General features: G+C 38.8%; 1 protein-coding gene across 1 annotated transcript in view; it reads left to right on the top strand.

The window, feature by feature from the left end:
* PPP3CA (protein phosphatase 3 catalytic subunit alpha) overlaps nucleotides 1-19,713 on the top strand; it is a 170,031-nt gene extending 150,318 nt beyond the window's left edge. Inside the window, exons 10-13 of the mRNA XM_059844181.1 lie at nucleotides 474-548; nucleotides 8,118-8,202; nucleotides 11,979-12,076; nucleotides 17,964-19,713. Of these exons, the coding sequence (XP_059700164.1) occupies nucleotides 474-548; nucleotides 8,118-8,202; nucleotides 11,979-12,076; nucleotides 17,964-18,157 (452 nt within the window). The 3' untranslated portion in view covers nucleotides 18,158-19,713. The remainder of the gene's footprint in view (nucleotides 1-473; nucleotides 549-8,117; nucleotides 8,203-11,978; nucleotides 12,077-17,963) is intronic.
* Nucleotides 19,714-20,382: the final 669 nt, after the last annotated feature.

The raw sequence follows: 20,382 nt of genomic DNA, 5'->3' as shown, positions 1-20,382 counted from the left end.
GTCCAAAACCTGGATAAATCAAGAAATACTCTATGATCCCTCTTGTGGTACCTTTTTCTACTGGAATGCTGTTCCCATTTGCTGGGCAGGGAAATCAAATCCTGTTGCAGTTTAGGAGCAACAGGAGAGGGGTCATTTTGTTATCCAAGTTGAGTGAAAAGCAGAAAATGTGTTGAGGGGGAGAAAAGAAATGTTGCCTTCATCACTGACCGTTGCAAAAAGAGAGATCATTAGCAGATTTTTTTCAAGTCTATTTGTTGTGTTCATTGTATTTGGAAAAATATTTGTGGAAACTTGTGCTTTTTATTAGCTACACGGGACACTTTCAGCTTCTGATACTACAGGTCCTGTTGTTTAAAAAGTGGGTGCCATTGTTGCACTGAATTTTTATTCAGACTACTACAGCTGGAGTTGGCTCTCTGACAGACCAGGGAAGCTTTATATCAACATTTTGCATTTGTTTTCCATTTTAGTGACAGAGATGCTGGTAAACGTGCTGAATATCTGCTCAGATGATGAACTGGGAACAGAGGAAGATGGATTTGATGGTAAGAGCCTATAGCCTTGGTTGAGACTTTTTGCCTTGGAATTACTGTAAAAGTTTATTTACTAACCGTGAAATAATTTTCTGAGTCCCAGTTGAGTTCTGTGCCACTGAAAGCAGCTGTTGTGCTAGACTCCAATGGATTTGCTTCCATTATGCTTCAGAAAAAATTAATGACTCTGGCCTGTTCTAAACCATTTCTTTATCTCATCCTTCTGGTTAAAAACCTGCGTTTTCCTCCACTAAATCTGGGTACGTTGACATGAAGGGGGCAGATGATTTCTTGCAAAAGATCACAGGTATTCTCCTAGTGAGTTTTATTATGTCAGTGAAATGTGCTTCCTGCAAAGCTCCTTCCCAAAATGTTGGGACTGCGACTTTGGAAGGCTTGTACTTGAGGTATTTCTTTAGTCACTTTTTCTGATGCACTTGAGTGTCTAGAAGGCTTTCAAGAGCAATAGAATCATTAAAAATAAGCATGTAAACACAGACAGACAATGCTTTAACCTGGCATTTCTGCCAAGAGAGAAATGGTCAGTTCTGTTATCCTTTGGGTTGAAGTTTATATGATGATTAGTTGCCCGGTACATGTTGGTTTGATTGTAAATGGTACTTTGTATCTTAAAACTTGTAGATTCTTAAAAGTCAGTTTATTGTCTTAGACATAATTTTCTGTTAGCCTCTGCAAGAATAAATAGCAGCTGTCTAAAATGTCCCTTCTCAATTGAGAAAAGCTGAAAAAAATCCCATGTATCCCTGACATTCTTACTCTGAATGCTCTCAGTGTTTTAAAAAAAGTCTGTGAAAAGTAATCATAGATAATCTATCTAACAAAAATATTATATGAAAAGGACAGAAATACTAAGAAATAATTTTAAAAAATAAGAACCTGGAAAAATCTAACACTCCTGAATATTCTCAGGATTTTTTTAGGCAGAGTGAATGAACTAGGAGAATGGAGAACTTTCAAGTAAGATAAATATTTGATGAAGTTGTAATTAATAATTAAGATTCTCTTTCAAAGTATTTATTTTTAATCTTTGGAACAGGAAGCTAGATCATAGGTTTTCCTTTGTGATGGAGAAGACTGGTATAGATGGTAGTACTTTGATTTTATTCTGAAAACCAGATGGAATTCCCTGTTCTGCATCGGCCACAGAGTGTGGACATGAGCAATTATCTTGCAGGACTTGGGACAAAGACTGAATTATTGAAACTGGTAATCAGTGAAGAGAAGAAAACCCCTGTTTGAATATTGTGCCCATTTTTTTTTCCTCATGAAATTTAAATAAGTCACTACTGTGTAATTAAAGTAGCGTGTGAAATTTTGTGGAGGCATACGATGAGTAAAAACTGTGTCAAGTTAAATACAGTAGCAACAAACCATGTGCTTAAAATCCTTGGCTTAAGAAAGCTCTTAAGCCCAGGCTGAAATCCCACTGATTGCAATGCCAAAGCAAAGACTTTATGGGAAAAATTTCTAAATTAATTCAGCCTTGGCCTAATACTTCCTTTTAAAGTTGTACTGTAAGGTTCCATTGGGCATAGACAGGCCAATGCCTGTACTCTTTTTCTAAAACTTTGGGGTGTCATCATTCCCATCCCCAAATTACAGTTCAGGTGCATGTTTTCAAAAGAGGATCAGGAATAGGGAGGTATTTGGGGTCTCGAGCAGCAGCCCTCTCCAGCTGCAGGAGGTCTCTGTATTTGCTGTGCTTTTTCTGAGGGGCGAGTGAACCCCCATCCCACCTCTCTGGGAGTTTTGCCATGGCACTGCTCCACACTTGGAGTTTGCAGCATTGCAGGTGTCTGAGCAGGGAGACAGGCTGGAATCCTCTGGGCTGGCATGTGTGTGTACTGTGTAACAGTTCTAACAGCAGTAAAGTTTCCAGCTGAGGAATAACTAAACCATTCCTGCTGCTGTGCCACTAATACGGTTACCTAAATCTGCTCTCAGGTTTTTTTTTTTGTATGAATGATTTCTCTGTGTAAAACATGATGGTAAGGAAGATACTAGGAATGTAGTTGTCTTTAGCATGTGTAGCTAAAAACCAGAGCTGGCCTGTGTTCATGTCTGCTTTCCCAGGTAATCAGTCCCCTTGGAGCTGTAAAATGGGCTCTGTGGCACTGGTGCTGCAGCTTGCTGTGGGCTCACGCTTTTACCTACAGCCCACTGGACATGTTAGGCTCATGGGGATCATACACATGGAGGGGACTGAAGGATTCTGACATAGAAGTAAATTTGAGGTTGATTTAAATTTAAATAGAAGCTGATATCTGTAATGATTTCTTTGTGGGTCCCGATTTCTTATCTGTACAGCCAACCAAAATTCTCTTTCTCTCAAGCTGAATTCCCTCTTTTTTTTCTTTTTCTTTTTTTTTTTTTTTTTAAAGCCTTGCCTTTTGGGGAGGAGAAGTACAAGATGTGTTTCATTTGTCTTCTCAGTGAAACAGACCAGGATGATTACCAGCTTAATCAAAACTGTTTCTGTAAGGACTGTCTGCTGACAGTCTTGTAGGGGCTCAATATTTCCACTGTTCTTCCCCAGTAATTTCTGTCCAGCTTCCTTGGAGGACTAGTCCTGTTTACTGGCTGATATTTTTTTAGCAGTATTTCCCATAGTAGGAAATGCCTGATATCTGCAACAGCAGATGCATTTTGTTTTATGGAATGATTCTTAAAAATCATTGCTATTTTTAGATCATCGATAGTTTTCAGGGCTCGCTGCTGATTTCCTTTCTCTCCTTGCAGTTTGAACATGCCCTGACCTGGGTTCCCACATGTAGTGAGAATGGTCCATCACTATGGTTTGCACTGATCATTCGTTACCTTCTTTTACATTTTCTTGCCTTCTGTCTTCCCCTCTCATTCCTTCCTTCAAAACAAAGCCCCATCAGTATTGCCTGACTTCACTGCATGGTGTTCTTGTGAGCCCTTTTTTATTTATTATTATTTTTAGTTCTGAGTCATGTATGTTACATCTAGCCATGAGCAGGATGCTCAACAGCATGTGTTCCTTTTTTTTTTTTCCCTGCCCCCTCACTGTTTTTTTTTCCCCCCTAAGGAAACACATCATGGGGATCTGATCAATTTGTGGTAGGCAGTTTCTGTGTAAGCTTACTGTGAAAAAAGCCTAAATATCGTAATGCCCTTTATCCCATATGTCCCTGCTGGCCTGTATTGGCCTTTTGGTTTCACTCACTTTAAAAATGAGAGAACATGATAGGTCAAGTTTCCCTATCTCTGATAGTTTCCTCTTGCTGTACTTTCTCTCTCCTGTTTGCTGTGGTGGTTGCAATATAATCTGATCCAGAAAAAAATGTCTTGGGCAAATGTTAGTTCATGTGCTGTATGTTTGTGCATCAAACATATCACTTAGCAACAGGAGCTGCAAATACCTCTACCTAGCAAGCATACAGTCAGAGTTCTGTTTTGTTTTAATTAGCAACATTTCTGGCCTCATGCATTTGATTGAATAAACTAAACTGCTAATTAAAAGGATACAATAATGCAATAAACAATTTGACACAAATGCACTGCTTGATTTGTATGCATCCTTACCATGATTTGGCATGAAGACACTCCTAAATTATCTACAATTTTTTCTGTATTGCCTTCAACAATGTAGCTCTCAGCCTTCTCACAGAAAAGCCACTGTCAGAGCCATTAGCTACAGCATTTATTCCTTTGTTGGAAAACAGCTTCCCCGTACAGTGCTGTAGTTCCAACCTTAAGAGAATTCCCAAGTCAAACATCTCCTGCCAATCCTAACCTGGTTCTGCTGTGAGCACTAGTATGTGACATTTGCCACATCTCAGTACAGTAAACTCTGCTTGGAGCCAGCTCAGCAGCAACTAACAGAGACTGATAGTGCAAAAGCAAGGGTCATGTCCTTAGGTCTGTTACTTACCAATACCTTGATACAGACCTTCATGGTACTGCCTGATGAGAGTGTCTTAGCTTGCCAATGAGTTGATTTTTAGCTGGGAGAAAAATTGAGGGGTTTTCCCAGTGGTTTGGATTTGTTCTTTCTCCAAACCAGCAAGGCTGGGCTGCAGTGCATACTTAATTTCTGTGAATTGGTGACAGAGTGGCATTTTTAACGTGATCTTTGTATCCACCCTGTGATTTGGTCAGATGTGGTTGTTTCCACTCCCAAAGCATTTTCCTGTGAGCCACATTATGGCATATTGGTGTGCTCTGCCTCTGGACAGCCTAGCAGCATGCACTGGGTGCCCAGTGTCCCCAGAGCATGTGCCATGGTGCAGCTGTGTCTGGGCACCAAGAGCAGCACTTGTCTTGCCCTCAAAGAGCTGGTTTTAAAATGCAGTACCTTGCACGGTGGTGGCATTTGAATTTGCTGGCTGAGAGCTGCTGGAGCAGGTGGACAAAGGCCGGAGTGCAGCGGGTGGCACAGATGCTCTGGGAGAGGCAGACATGGCTGTGACAGTAAGCTGCTCTGTGAGAGAACGGGAGCAATTCGTTTGACCCTTTTAACAAAAGAGGCATCATCACGCAGGCACACCCCGTATGGCCAGGGTGGGGCTGGTTTTGAGAAGTGATTAGCCGATCAAAGCAGCACAATAATGTAGGAGAAAGTCTGTGTTGGAGAGGTGGTGACTCCGCTGCTGGTCTCCTGCCTGCATGTTGATTTCCCTGCAAATCCTACTAACAAGGTTTTAAGCTGAAAAGGTTTCTTTTTTTTTCTTTTTCCCCTCTCGTTTTCAATCTGTTTCTTTCCTTTTGGATGTTCTCTGCTTAATTTGTTTCTTTTCTGTTTTTCAGACTTTTCTTAAACATTACACTTCCGTTGATGTTGTCAAATGTTTTGTATTATTTTTTATTTTCATTCTACAAACATCACTGATCTTTTTCTTTTCCCCTCTTTGGAATTCATAAGAAGATCCCATTTATGCACAGAAGAAAGGTATTCAATAAGTTGGAAGGCTCAAGTTTTATTAATTTTCCTAATGCTTAACTACATAATATATATTAGGATACCAGTGAGAGATTTGGGGTTGACTTTTTTACTCAGAACTGTTTTAAATCTGTTCAATCCTACGTCTCAGAGTATTGTCAGCATTTACAGTCTTTTTATTCCTTGTTGTGCTTCTTAATCTGAACATTTAAATTACCTTTTATATTAATCCTTCATATCCAGCTTGCAGATTCTGTGTTTTCATACCAATGCAAAATCCAATAGAACTTGTTAAATCACTGAAGTAAGATTCAAAGCTTTTATATTACCCCCTAAATAATTTTTACACTTTAATTTTTTTTAAAGTTCCTTCATTCAAAAAGGGTTTCTTTAGATATTGGAATATCTTTTCAAGATATTTTCGAGCCTAAATGAGTCTATGGTTCTAAGAAAGGAAGCTAGAATCTTAAGAGGATATCAGGTAATGTTTACAAGGGCTAAAATGAACTCTTTTACCTATAGCCAGTTCTCAGGTTTTGACCCATTTACTTTCACATAGGTGTGTGCTTAAGTATAGCTCAAGTCATTCATCAGGATTTGCAGTAATAGTGAATTTCAAAATATCACACTAGACACACTTGGAAGGTGAGTCTACGATTTATATATAAACAGTTAAGAAATCCAAATACTGTGAGGTTAGTGATATTCAGTCAAAACTAACAGAGCAATACTACATTGTGAATATCAAGTGCATTTGTTAATAAAGCCAGAGAGGATAAATACAATTATTAGTAATATTTACTAAACATATGTCATTTTCACAGATTTGTTACATTAGGAAATTCAGTGGAGACCAAACTCTCTTAAGTATATATTTTTAGTAACCTTTATGTGTAGCAATGAGATACAAAACACTTCCTTTGAGCCTGTTGTGTTTTATGATTAAGGAGGGGGTTTTTTCTATTCTTATTTTGTATTTAAGTGTAAGACATTATATTTCACTTCAGTCATAAATTACAGTTCCAGTTTTCAGTTCTCAAATATTCTAGACTGTAGTCTTAGTTGCTGTTCAACTTTTTGAACATCCTTATGAGATACACCAGAACAGTGTGGACTTGTAATAAGCAGGTAGGGATTGTGATGCTTAGGGGCAAGAAAGGAAGAAAGGAAGAAAAATCATACTCAAGTGTTTTTGGAATAGAAAAGGCTGAAAACCATGTCTTGTCTGTCTTGAGAGTACAGTTCTGTGAGATCATAGTGCTGAGGCAGGAAGGTACCACCTCCTGTTCCTAGAGAACCCAGCTGAATCAGTGCTGTTTTATTAAAACTTCTCATTAAGCTGTTTAAAGTATATTACATTAATTCAGTTACAGCTGAATTACAGCTGTTTCTCCCACTCTTTATTGTCTAGAATTAGACATTTATGCCCAAGTGTTCATATCTCTTTTTATCTTTATATGTTTTAATACTTGCTCTATATTTTTATCTTTATGTGTGGGAGATTTGAAAGCCATCATTCTAAGTATCTTTTAAGGAGAAAGCTAACTTTATTCCTCCCAAAACCAGGACAGTATCCTGGTTTATCATAGCAGGTCCCACATTTTCCAGTACACCATCCCCTTTCCTGGTTTTGGTAGATAAACACACAGATACCATTCCCCTTAGTCTATGGGCTATCCCTAAAAAAGTCCATTGAGTTCATGAATTCCACGACCTTGAGCTCCTGTCAGAAGAGTTTTTCAGGGCAGGAAAGATGGTGTGTGGTGTTGTGAGGTGTTGGATTATTGCATGTAGAAGCCAATTCTGATTCCATCGCCACTTGTCCAGTTTCATCCAAGCATATTCTTCACTAATGTTGTCCTCCTCATTTTTGCCCCTTTCTGCTGATTTAGCTTCCCTGATGGCCTCTAAAACATGGATCAATTTGCTAGGATTTGAAAACAGAAATTTTAGTTTTTACCCTTGAATTCTGGAGTAACAGAGAAGGAAGCATTGCTGTGACGTGTAGTGGTGTCTGAACAGGCAGGAATTGTCAGGCAGCATCCACACAAGTCAAGGTCAGCTGTCCTTCAGAAACCTTTAGGAGAAATCTTCATGATGTACATGTTGAGATAATTCATGAAACTACTTTTCTGAGTATAACAGAACATTTTCTTGGGGACGTGGAGGATCTTTTGTAATAAGTCCTGTTTGCTTTTTCCATTCAGGTGGTTCTCTCTTGCACATACAGATTTTGATGATACCCAAGTAACAAGTACACCTCAAACTCAGCCAAACTGTAGTCTGTGTTGCACTAGACCCTTTTTTTAAGGCAGAGTTTTGTGTGAGTTCACAAATTTCAAAGCAATTGTAATTTTGAGCAGTCCTTTAGCAGTGATTAGAAGGAAGTTGCTCTGTGGAACTCTCTCTGCCACTGCCAGCCCACACAACCCCTACCATCTCAAGGCTGTTTCCAGGACTCTGCCCTTAGGTTTTATTGTCTTTAAATAATTTTTAACTAGGAATGAGAAAAAGTGTTTTCAGTTTTGATTGCAAATGTGGCTTAGTTTGGCAAACTGTAGCATTAATATGATGTTTCTTGTATTTAGTGTTGAGAGTATTTAGTAATGAATTGTTTACAAATCCCTATAACAGTTTTAATATCTTTTCCATAGGTGCAACAGCTGCTGCTCGAAAGGAGGTTATAAGGAACAAGATACGAGCAATAGGAAAAATGGCTAGAGTTTTCTCAGTGTTAAGGTAAGGCTTCATGCTGGGTTAGTTTTTTTTTTAGTGTTGAATGTTATCTTTGAATGCTTACTTAGAGGACTCAACTGTTAATCAAACAGCAAATTTGCTATTTTAGTATACCACCCAACTGAGTTCTACTGCAGCCTTTTAGAGATTGTTTTATTCATACAATGGTGCTATTTATTTTGGCTCTGAACAGTCTTCCTCGGGGCTTTTGCTGAATATAAAACAGACAAACAAAAGACATAGGCAAAAAAATTCCAATCACCATTATTTAAAACCTTTTACTGACCAGTAAAAGGTTTTAACTTCTAGCTCCTGTGAGGCAAGCGTTCACTGTGAGGAAAGGGTTCGTTATACATCACCTTTTGTTAAAAAAGAAGTCAGCTGTCACCTTTGTCACCCACAGATGTTGCCACAGCCACCAGTAATGATGACTACAGGTGAAAGCGTTAGGGTTGTTTACCTAGAAATCCAGGAAATGGTTGTGCAGGCAACAGCAGCTTGTTCCTTTGGGCTGCACTCCCCCAAACACATGAACAGGAGTAACTAATTGCTACCCAATGTTTAGAACTCTCCATTTGATGTCTCTGAGCAGAAGAGAAAACATGCTGTACTGTGCTGAAGTCTAAATATAGAAAATACAGTTCTCCCTCCCTTTCAGCGAGCGATTTTTTCCTCAGGAAGCTGTGTGTTGGTCTGCTGGAGTCAGTTGATGGGATTATGCTTAGTGAAAAATCATGGGAGTTCTAAAACATTTACTGTTATTTCATGATTGATGTAAGAAGAATAAATAAAATTGTTCCTTGAAGAATCTACTATTTAGTTTCAGTGGGAACTGTCCAACTTGCTTGCTTTGAATGCAGCATGCCAGCAGTGGGCAGGTTCTCTGTAGGGCTTTGCATGGGCACAGCAGCTCACCCACGCCTTGCAGATTGCAGCAGCAGAGCTTTAAATAGCAAATTGAGATGGAGGGCTTTGTACCTGGGGATCCCAAAGTATTACAACTGACTTACTGGTGATGCATGAGCTACTTCAAAGTGGTGCCCATAAATAAAAAATATAAACAGATTGGCATAATGCCTTTTCCCTATACAAGATCGGGGAGCAATCAAATGTTTCCACCTGCTTCTCTGTACCAAGTCTGGCAGAGAGCCTGGAGGTGGCTGCTGCCACCTTCATAAAACAGCACAACTATTTTCCTCTAGTGATAGTTGAGCAAACAAAGTTTGGGAAACTTGGCTTTCTCCCATAACCTTGAACCACAGCTTCTGGATTGACTGTATTCTGTCGTGAACCGCCTTTTAAAATATAGGATTAGTTCTCAAGAGTTGTGAACTTTAATGAGCAGAAGGATCTGAAGTTGGATGATCAGCTGATATTTTTGGAGTTTTACAACTTACAGATGATTGACATCAGCCATGTGTCAGACTTCTTCAAAGGGATCTGTAGGGCAGAAGCTTTTCCATGGTTTCAAGGATGGAAGAGGGATACAGAATAATTCCTGCACGTGCTCTGTCTACAATGATACACATAAGTCTCAAACCTTTTGTCTACCCCAGGCAAAACCACCACAACCTTTTAGAGCTCTTGATTATTGATGGCCTTGAAAGCTTTGCAAAGAATGAAGATGCAGAGTAGATTTGTTCTCCCTTTAACCAGCAAATACAGCACATCCTCACTGTGATTCAAGGCATAGTCAGTAAATAAACAGGTACCTGCAATGCATGGTTTTGGTGACAAGTCTTCCAGGAGGATGAGTGACATTTCATCCCAGCCACCACTGGGATACCTGTTCTCTTTTTTTCTGAGAAAGGCTCATTTTCCTCAGCTAGGCAGTAAAAATTTCACAAGGTAATCTTGCAAATACTGTTCCTGTAGAAAAGCCTGGGATATTTTTTCTGTCTTGCCAGCATAATCCAGGTAAGACCCAAGTGTCAGATAATTGTGTGTAACCCTAGGAAGAAATCAGCAGCGCCACCATCTATTATCTGTCTATATACCAGCCTGCTCTGGAAATCTTTGAGGTTCCTGTTTAAGTCATTGTGTTTTATGAAGTTTATTTCACTAATTCTTGAAATATTTCTGAATTATTAGCACCTAATCTGACCATCTGCAAAGAACTTGGTCATCCCTTCTTTGGGCTGGAGTGGTCCCTTTCCTCAAGGATGTAACTTGAATGTAAAGCTGAAATAATTTCAGCCATTTTAGTGCAAAAAATTAGGTATCAAAATAGTGTTGTATTGAGTTCCAAATGTTATAAATGAGCTTTGATGAAAATAGATATTGTAGAAAGATTGGCTTTAGCTAAATGGGAGACTTTGTGATTCCTTGTCATTGACTCTCTTTGACTTTGTTTCTCAAGTCTGACTTTTCTTTTGGTGTATTTAGACTGGAGAGAGGTAAATAAAATACTTCATCAGTCTATTATCCTTTTTTAAAATAGAAATAAGTGACATAAATAGAAATGAAGGAACACTGAAAGCGAAAACATCATGATATTTGTGACACACATCTTTCTTGTGCAGATTCAGTTTAAAGATAATAAAAATATAGTTTGTAAACTTAACCCATGAGGGTAAAGCTAAAAGTACCATTGCAGTTTAATTAAATTTTTAAAAAAAGGAAATATATGTAATGTACTGAATAATTGAGAGAAAGCAAAAGCTTTCCTGTGTAACTGTTGATGATAAAAATACTGTGTTAATTCTAAAAATGTTTTGCTCTTGCATTAGTTCTAATTGCTTGGGAAACTTGCAAACAAAATGGTCACAATTTGATTTTGACTATTACATAATGAAAAGTGAGTGCAAGCAGAATTATTTTCAAACTAAAAATAGAACTTGAAGAGTATATGTAGTAGGTAAACAAGACTTGTTTCAAATACGTGAGTCATTCAGGGCATGTAGGTCCAAAGAAAATTGTAAGTAGTAGAATTGCTGAGAGACAGTTTTTATAGACAAAACCACATTATCCTCAAGTGAATGTGGAACTAAATTCTGTCTTTGTATTTGCTTCCTCCAGCTTAATGTCATTATATACTTCAAAGTAAAGCACTTCAAAATAGGTTTCTCTTAAGGAATTGGGGTCAATTTTGCTGCTGAGAAAGTATGTCATCACAGGCAGCATTACAGTCCTTGCAGAAAGCTTTACTTAAAGGCTTCTCTTGATAGAGCTGTTGTATTCCTCTAGCCATGTATGTAAAAATTCCATGTATTTGGAGACCAGCAAAGCATATTTCCGTTTCCTGAAACAATTTTGTTTAATCTGTATTATTTTTAGCATACAAAACCATTAAGGACAGTACTAAGAAGGATGGAAGTGCTTATTAATTTTAATGAGCTTTTATCTGCCTTTCTTTAAGTGGCTGGTGATCATCAATAAATAATACACCTGCCTGCTAGTGCAGACAAGAGCAAACTAACAGTTTAAGTTGATTTTGGACCACACAGTGTAAAATGCCCAAATGCATTGTTGACAAAATCTGGTCCTTCTGGTCCTTCTCCTGCCAGATTTGAGTTGACAGATGTCTTGTTCCATAGGCACAGGTTATAGTGTTAACTGCAGTAGAAGTTGAGTATGGTGTGATGCAAAGGTTAACCATGTACACAGCAGTGAAGGGGTGCTGATGTTATCACCAAATTCAGTCTATCTTGGCAAAGAGATTGGAGATGACAAAATCGTTGTAGTGCATGTGTAGCTTAAGATGTCTAAAACATATCTTGTGTTTTTAAGAAAGACATTTCCTTACTTTTTATTTTTCATTTCTTTTTTAACCTTTGCAGAGAAGAGAGTGAGAGTGTGCTGACGCTGAAAGGTTTGACTCCAACAGGAATGCTGCCCAGTGGTGTGCTCTCTGGAGGAAAACAAACCCTGCAAAGCGGTAAGCCTGTTTGCCTGTGTGTCTTGTCCTGTGTACAAAAAACAATTGGTTTTCAACTGCAGAACCTAAGAAAAGTAATCACAGCTGTCTCAGAAAAAAAAAAAAAAACAACAAAGGACAGAAAAAAACCAGGCAGTTGGTTGTGCTGGAGCATTTGTGAGCAGTTCATGTGAGGCCACCTTTCAAGACTTACTACTTGCCATCAATTTTTAGAGAAAAGAGGGGAGGGGGGAGCCCCTGAAAATCAACTGTTCAGAATGGTAGCTCAGGATTGTATATGAAGTGCACTCTTTCCACAGTTCAGAGCATCTTTTGGCTTTTTTTTAAAGAGCAGCCTTTGATACATGGAGTACTGAAGGTTCAGCTTAGCTAATGACACTCAAACTCTTATTTTATCTGATTTGTTCTTCCTCATAGAGAGCCACCAGTGGAAAATAGGTCTAGAATTAGATTTTCTCTCCTAGAAATTCTAGGCAACAACATGAGAACAATTCCACACTGATTTAAGCCCAAGTGAAGGGAGGCTCTTACAAACTCAGTGTTTGCCTTGTACACAAACACAATACAGATTGTCAGTTTTATATCAAGTGCTTCTTGTTACAGGAAATTGGTAAGTTTATGGTAAGGCTGCCTTTGTTTCCTTATGGAATAAGGAGTGCAAAGTGTTTAATTTATTACTGGAAGCTCTCCTTTTTTTTTCCTGTGTGTACTGCTGTAGAGTATATTGCAGGCACGCATAAAGCTCTGTCATTTATTGAGGTTCTATTGGCAGTAGATGTAAGAAATAGAAATGCTTTATAACCTTGACACAGTCTCAGCCTCTTGTTTTCCTCTTTCCTTCCTGGAGCATTCTTTCTCTGTATTTTTCTCTTTACTGTCTCTTTTATCTAGAAGATTCAGGTATATGGTGGTAAACCTCCTTCTCCACTTTTTTCCCTTCTCTTTTTTCTTGTTGATGACTTGTGTGTGATGGACATAGTAACGTTCTGCTTTGGAAATGCTGCAATATGATTTCACAGGAGGCCTTTCTTAATGGGTTTGTGGTCTTCACCTAGGCTTTTCTCCACATAGTTCCTTTACATTTGTCAGACAATTTGGTCCAAGGAAACTGCTATTGTTGCCCTGGCAAAATATTAGGAATAGAAATAAATTTGAGAAAATAGCCAAATGTTCTTGTTACAATGGCTAAAAGGAAAATCTCCTCATACTGCAGTATTCTGGCTCAGTAAAACATTACTATACACAAGCTTCTGCATTAGTTAACACATAGTACCCCATTCACCAAATACTCTGAAGTTCATATAGTTTCTGTTAAGCACACATATTGCCATATGTATTAACAGAAAATATGAGTAGTATGTTCTGTTGTGGAAGTATACATTTTAGTCCTCATTTTTTCTAATGTGTCAGTGCTGGTTTGGATCTGGTTATTCATTTTAATATTTCATCCTAGTTATCATGTTTCCTTTTCTTTTAAGTTTGCGTTGGTTTTGTTCCTTGTTTTTCGGCCATCTCTCTTGCTCTGCTGCTTGAGATGCATAGGCTTACCTTGGTGCATGAGGGTTAAATCCTCTCACTTCCCCATGCAGCAAGATAATAGTATAGATATTTTAGAATATCTCTTAATCCATATTTGACATCCTATCTTAAAAAAAAAAAAGTTTGGGTTTTACGTAGGGGGAAAACAAGACAAAAAAGAAGAGACAACTTCCTAAAAACTTGATTTCTTGAACTACTCTCTGAATCAGAGAAATTCTTGAAAATCAAAATTTCTTTTAAAACATTTGCTATATTGGATTGCATTTAATGATTTGCATCAGCTTCTAAATCTCTGACTGTAAAAAAAAAATGCAAACCAAAGCTGATGGGTAAAACTCAAATGCAAGTATATGTTTAAGCACCATTAATGGTTTCATAACAGTGGTAACATGGTATTCATAACATTGCAGCAATCTCCCGGTTACAAGCTCTGCTCTCTCTGACCAGGCTTTGCAACTTTGGAGGTCCAACAGTCAATCTTACATCTACATCTGTTGATTTAAATAAAATATTAGCAAAGTGTTGTTTTTCAGAGACTAGGTTGACAAAAATAAAGTTTACAGATGGAACAGACTGGGCAAAGTTGCAAGCAAAGGCAAAGCTTTCCGAGGATCCCATGCTGTGGGGATGTTTCTTTTAGTCAGGAGAGAGAAAAAAATAATTCTGTTAAGTTGTATATGGAATTCCTTTGCCTTGTTCTGGCATCAGTACTTTTCAGGCTGATGTTGGAAGTTGTATGAATTTTGTGCGATGGCTTTATGCCATTTTTTGTTCTCTTTTGACAGGGCAAGTCAAACTGCTCTTACTGAGAGCTGGGACAGTTATATAATGACCTTTTCAGGTCAGATGTGCAATATGGAAGACATTTACATTTTGTAGTTCTTTTGAGTCAAAAGAAAACTTCTTAAATGTGTCTTGAAAAACTTTTAGTTTGTGAAACTTCTGCTTTAAAACAAACTCTAGCTTAATTCAATCTTCAGATTACTGTTTTTGTCTAAACATTTCTCTGTGTGTCTGTTTTGCCAAAATCCAGCACTTACAGTAACATTAGTGTTGTAGCTCCTTTGCTATTCACTGACTTGTTCTTAGAGTTTAAATCCTCTGCTCATTTTTTCTCATTCGTTTTGCTACCCCTTTCTTCTCTTCAGCTACTGTTGAGGCTATTGAGGCTGATGAAGGTAAATTGGCCAGTCCCCTTTCTGTTGGTGCCACAACAGATAAGGGCTCTGCTGGGTGTATTCATTTTGCTGTAGCTTGTACAGATTGTGTGGGTGTTGGGCTAACAGTTGTGGCTCAGTATTAACCAAAATGTAATTGCTTTAAAGGGGAAAGTGTTTTTTTTGGTTTTTCTTTCTGTTGCTGCTGTTGAGGTTTTTCTCTTTCTGTAAGTAACAAACCCGTTGGAATTGCTGTATGTTGAACTAAGCACTGACTCATGCCACAGGAGGAGATCAGGGAACTCGGATTTCACGGGACATTACTTGGCAGCAGCTTGTACATGCTTTGTGACACACAGCTCAAAAGCTGTGCGCTGGAGGCTGGCTCAGACTATCCTCAGCAAATTCTGGTCAAAGAAAACACATAGCTTTTGAAATATTCTCTCTTTTTGTTGTTCTTTTCCACTTTTTCTTTATTTATGCTTCAGTTTCTTTCCTTTCTTTCAGGTCACTAATAAAAAAATTTTATTGGTCTTTTGTTATAGCAGAGCATGCTTCTGTTTCCCTTTAAAAGTAAAACAACATGAGACATTTGTCTGCAAGATGTCTGCTTCTTTTGGTAGTGGCAGTTTACACACTGGATATTTACATTAGAGCAACCATCAACACACGCACTGTTTTAGCTGCATATAAACTGACTGGCTGCCTTAGAAGATTTCTGAACGCTCAGTATTGAAAACTGGTGTTTTGTTGACAGACCTGTAATTTAACCCTTAACAATTTTTAACACTTCAGGTAAAATCTAAGTAACCATGTATTGCAATGTAGATGTACAATATTTGTTCAGTATTATAAAGTTTTGGAAGAAGAATTTCCAGAATTCCCCTTTAAAACAAAATTCTTCAGTTGTATTTTGTTCTTGCCCCTCTCAAATTTTCTGTGGGTATTTTTTTTTAGCTAATTAAAAAAAAAAAATCTGGTGATTGTTGCCCTTCAGTAAGATGTGCCCTTTCGGCCAGTTGAATTTGTTTTTGAATTTTGTAAAGCAGTGAATAAAATTACAGAACAAACAAGTAAGAGAAAATACAACTGCTTTCTAAATAGCAGTGAGTAAGCTGCTATTTATGTTGGAATTATCTATTCCTATCAGCAATCTCTAATCTGCAGTGTGCATTCTTGTTGACAGTTTGGCTGTTTTCTGTGATTTTCTGTGACTATGTGTTGTGTTTTAGTAGACTCTCAATGTAACCTGCTAATACTCGTTGTCTGACCAGCAACTACAGCAGAGCACCTTCCTTAGTGTTACAGACAATAATGTGTCTACTGGAAATACAATCCCTTAACGTGCCCCTGTGCCAGCAACACGCCCCCCTCGAGTTCATTCTTGATTTGCCATCCTTGCTAGTTAGACACCGTCACCATAGTCACAACTACTGCTCCACACAGGTGAAGCTTCTGATGGAGGAGAAGTTTCACCAGTTGTCCTTCAAAGCCCAAAAACACCAACTGGGCTGTGCTGCTGGCAAGCTCCAGGACATGGCAACTGCTTCAGCTTCAGTGCAGCCATCCATTAAACTATTGCTTTAAGGGATTGGCATGGGTGCTTGTTAGACATCTTCATTTTGTGGTAGAAGGTAAATAAAAACAAAAAAAGCCGACCCAAAAGGCAAACCTTAAGAAAAGTCACTGTACAACCTGCTCTGTTTTCACTGCTCCGTCCCTGCTCACTTGACTAATCACCATTATGTTGTTGTTTCTCTGAGTTGAGTATAATACATGTTAAAAACCATGCACTTCACAAAGTTCCAATGACACATTTGTGCAACTGGCTACAGAACTAAATCCTGAGGCGAACAGGATCTATCATTTTTCACAGGAAAGGTTGGCACAACCAGAGAAATGCCTTTTCTTGCTCCCCACTACAAGGAGTGGTAGCTTGGTACCAGGGATGTTCTGGGGTTTTGGATGTGTTAGGCTTTTTTTTTTTTTTTATAACAGAAGTTACCAGCTTGTCCAAAATCAGGACTGCACATAGGAAGGAGAGTATCTGGGGGAAAGGAGAAGAGAAAAGGGGAGAAGGAATACTGAATTGGATCCCTGAAACTCCCCTACCATTTTCTCCCCAGGGAGTTTGCAGTTTCCTGGTACTAAAGCACCGTTTCTGCTCTATGGCATGTTATGATAGAGGCCTAGCAGAAATTCCAGTTCTGGAAGTGCAGTGCACTGGTTTGGTACAGATAAGAGAAAAAACACACAGAAGGCTGATCTACGGGGCTGTGACCTGCTGTTTGCCTACAGTGCTTTTTTTCTCTTTTGCTTTAAATCTAAAGATCTGCAACACTTCAATTAGAGAGAGAATAAAATAAATATCGCAGTCTGTGAATACATTCCTCAGCCTGTGGCTTCCTTCTGAGGTTGGTATGGCCTCACCAGTGTCGCTGCTAAAAGGCAGATCATAAATCCTCAGCTGGAACTTTGGTCCTTTGTCAGTGCATTTCCTAAGCTAAACTGTATAGCTGCTCCAAAATGACAATATCCCTGATCTGTGTTGCACAGTGCTCCTGCTGTTTGACTCAAGTTGCTTTCTAGAAGTCCAGGGTTTTATCAGGGAGGAGAATTGCCCCAGGCAATCAACAAGCAGCTCACCTGTGTTGAGAACAGACGGCAACTTCTTGTAGGGTCACCCCAGATCTTCCCTAGCTTTGATGTATATCCCACAAAGTGGCCTCACCACGTCATCACCATCTGGAAGTAGCCAGCACTTTTTGCACAATCTTTGAAAGTCAGGTGGGAGTTTTGCCTGACAGAAGAGCGCTAGGGCAAGTCACGGTGTCCGTAAGGCTGTAAGGGATGACAGCAAATGCCAACTCACCAGCTCATGGCTGTGCCCTCAGCATGGTTCCCCAAGTGCAAACTGTAGTTTCATGTCAGCATCTTGGTGTTCTAAGCTGAACCCCAGTGGACAACAAAATACTGGAAGTTGATCGCGTTGAAAACAGTAGTTGTGTTGGAAGGGGTGGTGGTGGTGAGCCCCCAGCTCTTTCTGAGTGTGGTCAGGAGTTGGTGGTGGTGTCAGATCTTCTCGTTTCTGCCTTCTCAAAGAAGGACTCCCGCACTTGTTGCTAAATTGGGGGAAAAGCTACTGAGAGTTTTAACTTGCTAATTTTATTTTTCAATAATCCTTTATTTAGCTATCAAAGGATTTTCACCCCAGCATAAGATCACTAGCTTCGAAGAGGCCAAAGGCTTAGATCGAATTAATGAGCGAATGCCTCCGCGCAGAGACGTGCCATCCGATGCCAACCTTAACTCCATCAACAAGGCAATCTCCACAGAGACTAATGGCACGGACAGCAACGGCAGTAATAGCAGCAATATCCAGTGACCACTGTCCGGGAGGGGGGTTGAGCTGCAGGGCGCGATGGGGTTGCTGCACGTCAGCACTGGGATGTTCTTGCCTCTGATAATAGCTTATTTGCTCTGGGGGCCAGGTGTTGGATTCAGTTTACAAAAATCATCAACAAAGAGATCGTCAACTTTAATTTGGTGGGAGGGCGGGTGGGGGAGACACACCTCCTTTGGATATGCCTTTAAATGCTTGTAGAAAAATGAAAGCTCATGCTGGTATATATTGCAAAGTTAGGGGAATGAACATGTTTTCCTACTACATTGGGAACGTCTAGCTATGTTACTGAAAGGCCTTTTATTATGTTACTGGACATGAAAACTTTGTTTAATTTCTTACTAACTATTGTACGTTTACAGTTGCAGCACTCGACATCTACAACATCGAAACATTTTTAACAAAATGTACAAACTAAATAAGGACTATTTATTGATAATGTTTTGCTACTCTTGTCAGACAATGGCTATGAAATAAATTAGGCACTCTTTAAAAATATAGAGAAAAAAAGAAAAAAAAAAGTTGGAAATTTGTTTAAAATGCCAAAAAAAAAGAGAGAGAGAGAGAGTGAGAGAGAGCGAGCGAGAGCGACAGTTTAATTTTGTACAGATTATGCTTACCTCAGGTTTCTTTAGTGTGCTTCAATGCCCTTCTTTAAATATAACACTTACCTTACTAATTTGGCAGCAATTATCTTTTTCTTTGTTAAAAAAAAAAACTGGAATAATTACATTTATCTTTTTTTGCTGTTTATATTTAGGGGGGTTTGGTTTGGGAGGTTTTCTGGGGTTTTTTTGGTAAAACAAGTCTTGGTTGTGGCTTGCTAAATTTAAATATTTATGAGTGGTGCATTTTTAAGTATAGTGAACAAGACACCATATTAAGTGCAGTGAAAAGCATCTATATTCTGTAAAAATCTGCCTATGCATGTTTTTTAAGAAAAAATGGCTGTATAGGCCTGTATGGGACTGTAATGCGCTTAGTGGTCTGACTTATACTGGAAATGTATGTATACTGGCGTACTTTATATTCTCTAAAAAGAAAATGCTTAATGCCTTTGAAATTTTGTAATCAAAAAAAGCTTTGAAAAATCTAAGGGGGGAGAGTATTCTTAAAGTTTTTAACATAAGCTTGTCAGTGCACATATAGATGGGTAGCATGTTTAGCAAACCTTGTGAAATTTAAATAAGTTTGTAGTTACATGTGAAATTCTAAATGCATGATAACTGTTAATGTCATAATGGTTTAGTCATTTTGTTCTGTTTTGTCATGTGCCACAAAATGTGTAATTTTTTCACTTTTTTCCCTTTGTATATCAGTTACGGGTTTCAACTGGTTCATTCTAAAAAAGAAAAGGAAACAAAACAAACAGTCCATTGATATTTTTTAACAATTGTATAAGTGCCCAAGTAATTCACTACAGCCTACAGCCTTGCCTTTGTAATTTGACTTCGAAATGTTGGCAATCAAAGCATGCACTTGTAACAATGAAAGAAGCATTTTATATTACTACTCAATAAAAATGTGCATGAACTTAAGCATCCTGCCCTTTCTTGCTGTCTCAGTGGCAGACACTCTTCTGTCTCAGTGGCAGAAGAGTGCAGGCACCACAGGCGTGTGCTTCTTGCTCTCTTTTGCTGCGGACAGGAGAGGACCGCTGGTGTAAGAGCTGAGTGACTTGTTTCAAGATTCAAGGTCAGTTCTTTACAAAGAGAAGTAAACCCATGTGTTACCCAGCTGTTCTAGGCTACTGACTTCTGTCAGTTCTTCAGTCCTGCAGACTTCCCCCGAGGTCTGGTTAGAACGTTGGGTTTTCACTAAAATGAGTAGGATGTAACCCACGAGTCGAGTGCGCAAGAAAAAAAGCCTTCTGTGTGTTTTCCCCTTATCTGGAGTGTTTGAAAAGGTCAACGAGTATCGTTTACAATGATTACAATTTTATTTCAAATGCTCTCTCTTTTAGTCAGAGAAGAATTGTCAAAGCTCTGCCTTCTCATTTTCTCCCTAACTGTGCTCAGCATCCTTCCCAAGTCCATCATCCTGCGAACAGCTGACAGATGATGCCAAATGGTGCAGTGATGTGGGTATTGCCTTAGCCCTCCTTTCAGGTACCATTATTAAATATAGGCTCAGTGCCTGCTTTCCAATATGTTTTTCCCACTTTAGCTCTTGCTAATTTTGACAAAATATGACAGGTGGCAAAAATA

The sequence above is a fragment of the Haemorhous mexicanus genome, chromosome 4 (assembly GCF_027477595.1).
Source record: "Haemorhous mexicanus isolate bHaeMex1 chromosome 4, bHaeMex1.pri, whole genome shotgun sequence".
Lineage (NCBI taxonomy): Eukaryota > Metazoa > Chordata > Aves > Passeriformes > Fringillidae > Haemorhous > Haemorhous mexicanus.
The sequence above is the reverse complement of the archived record's forward strand: the minus strand, read 5'-3'. Positions and strand labels throughout refer to the sequence as shown.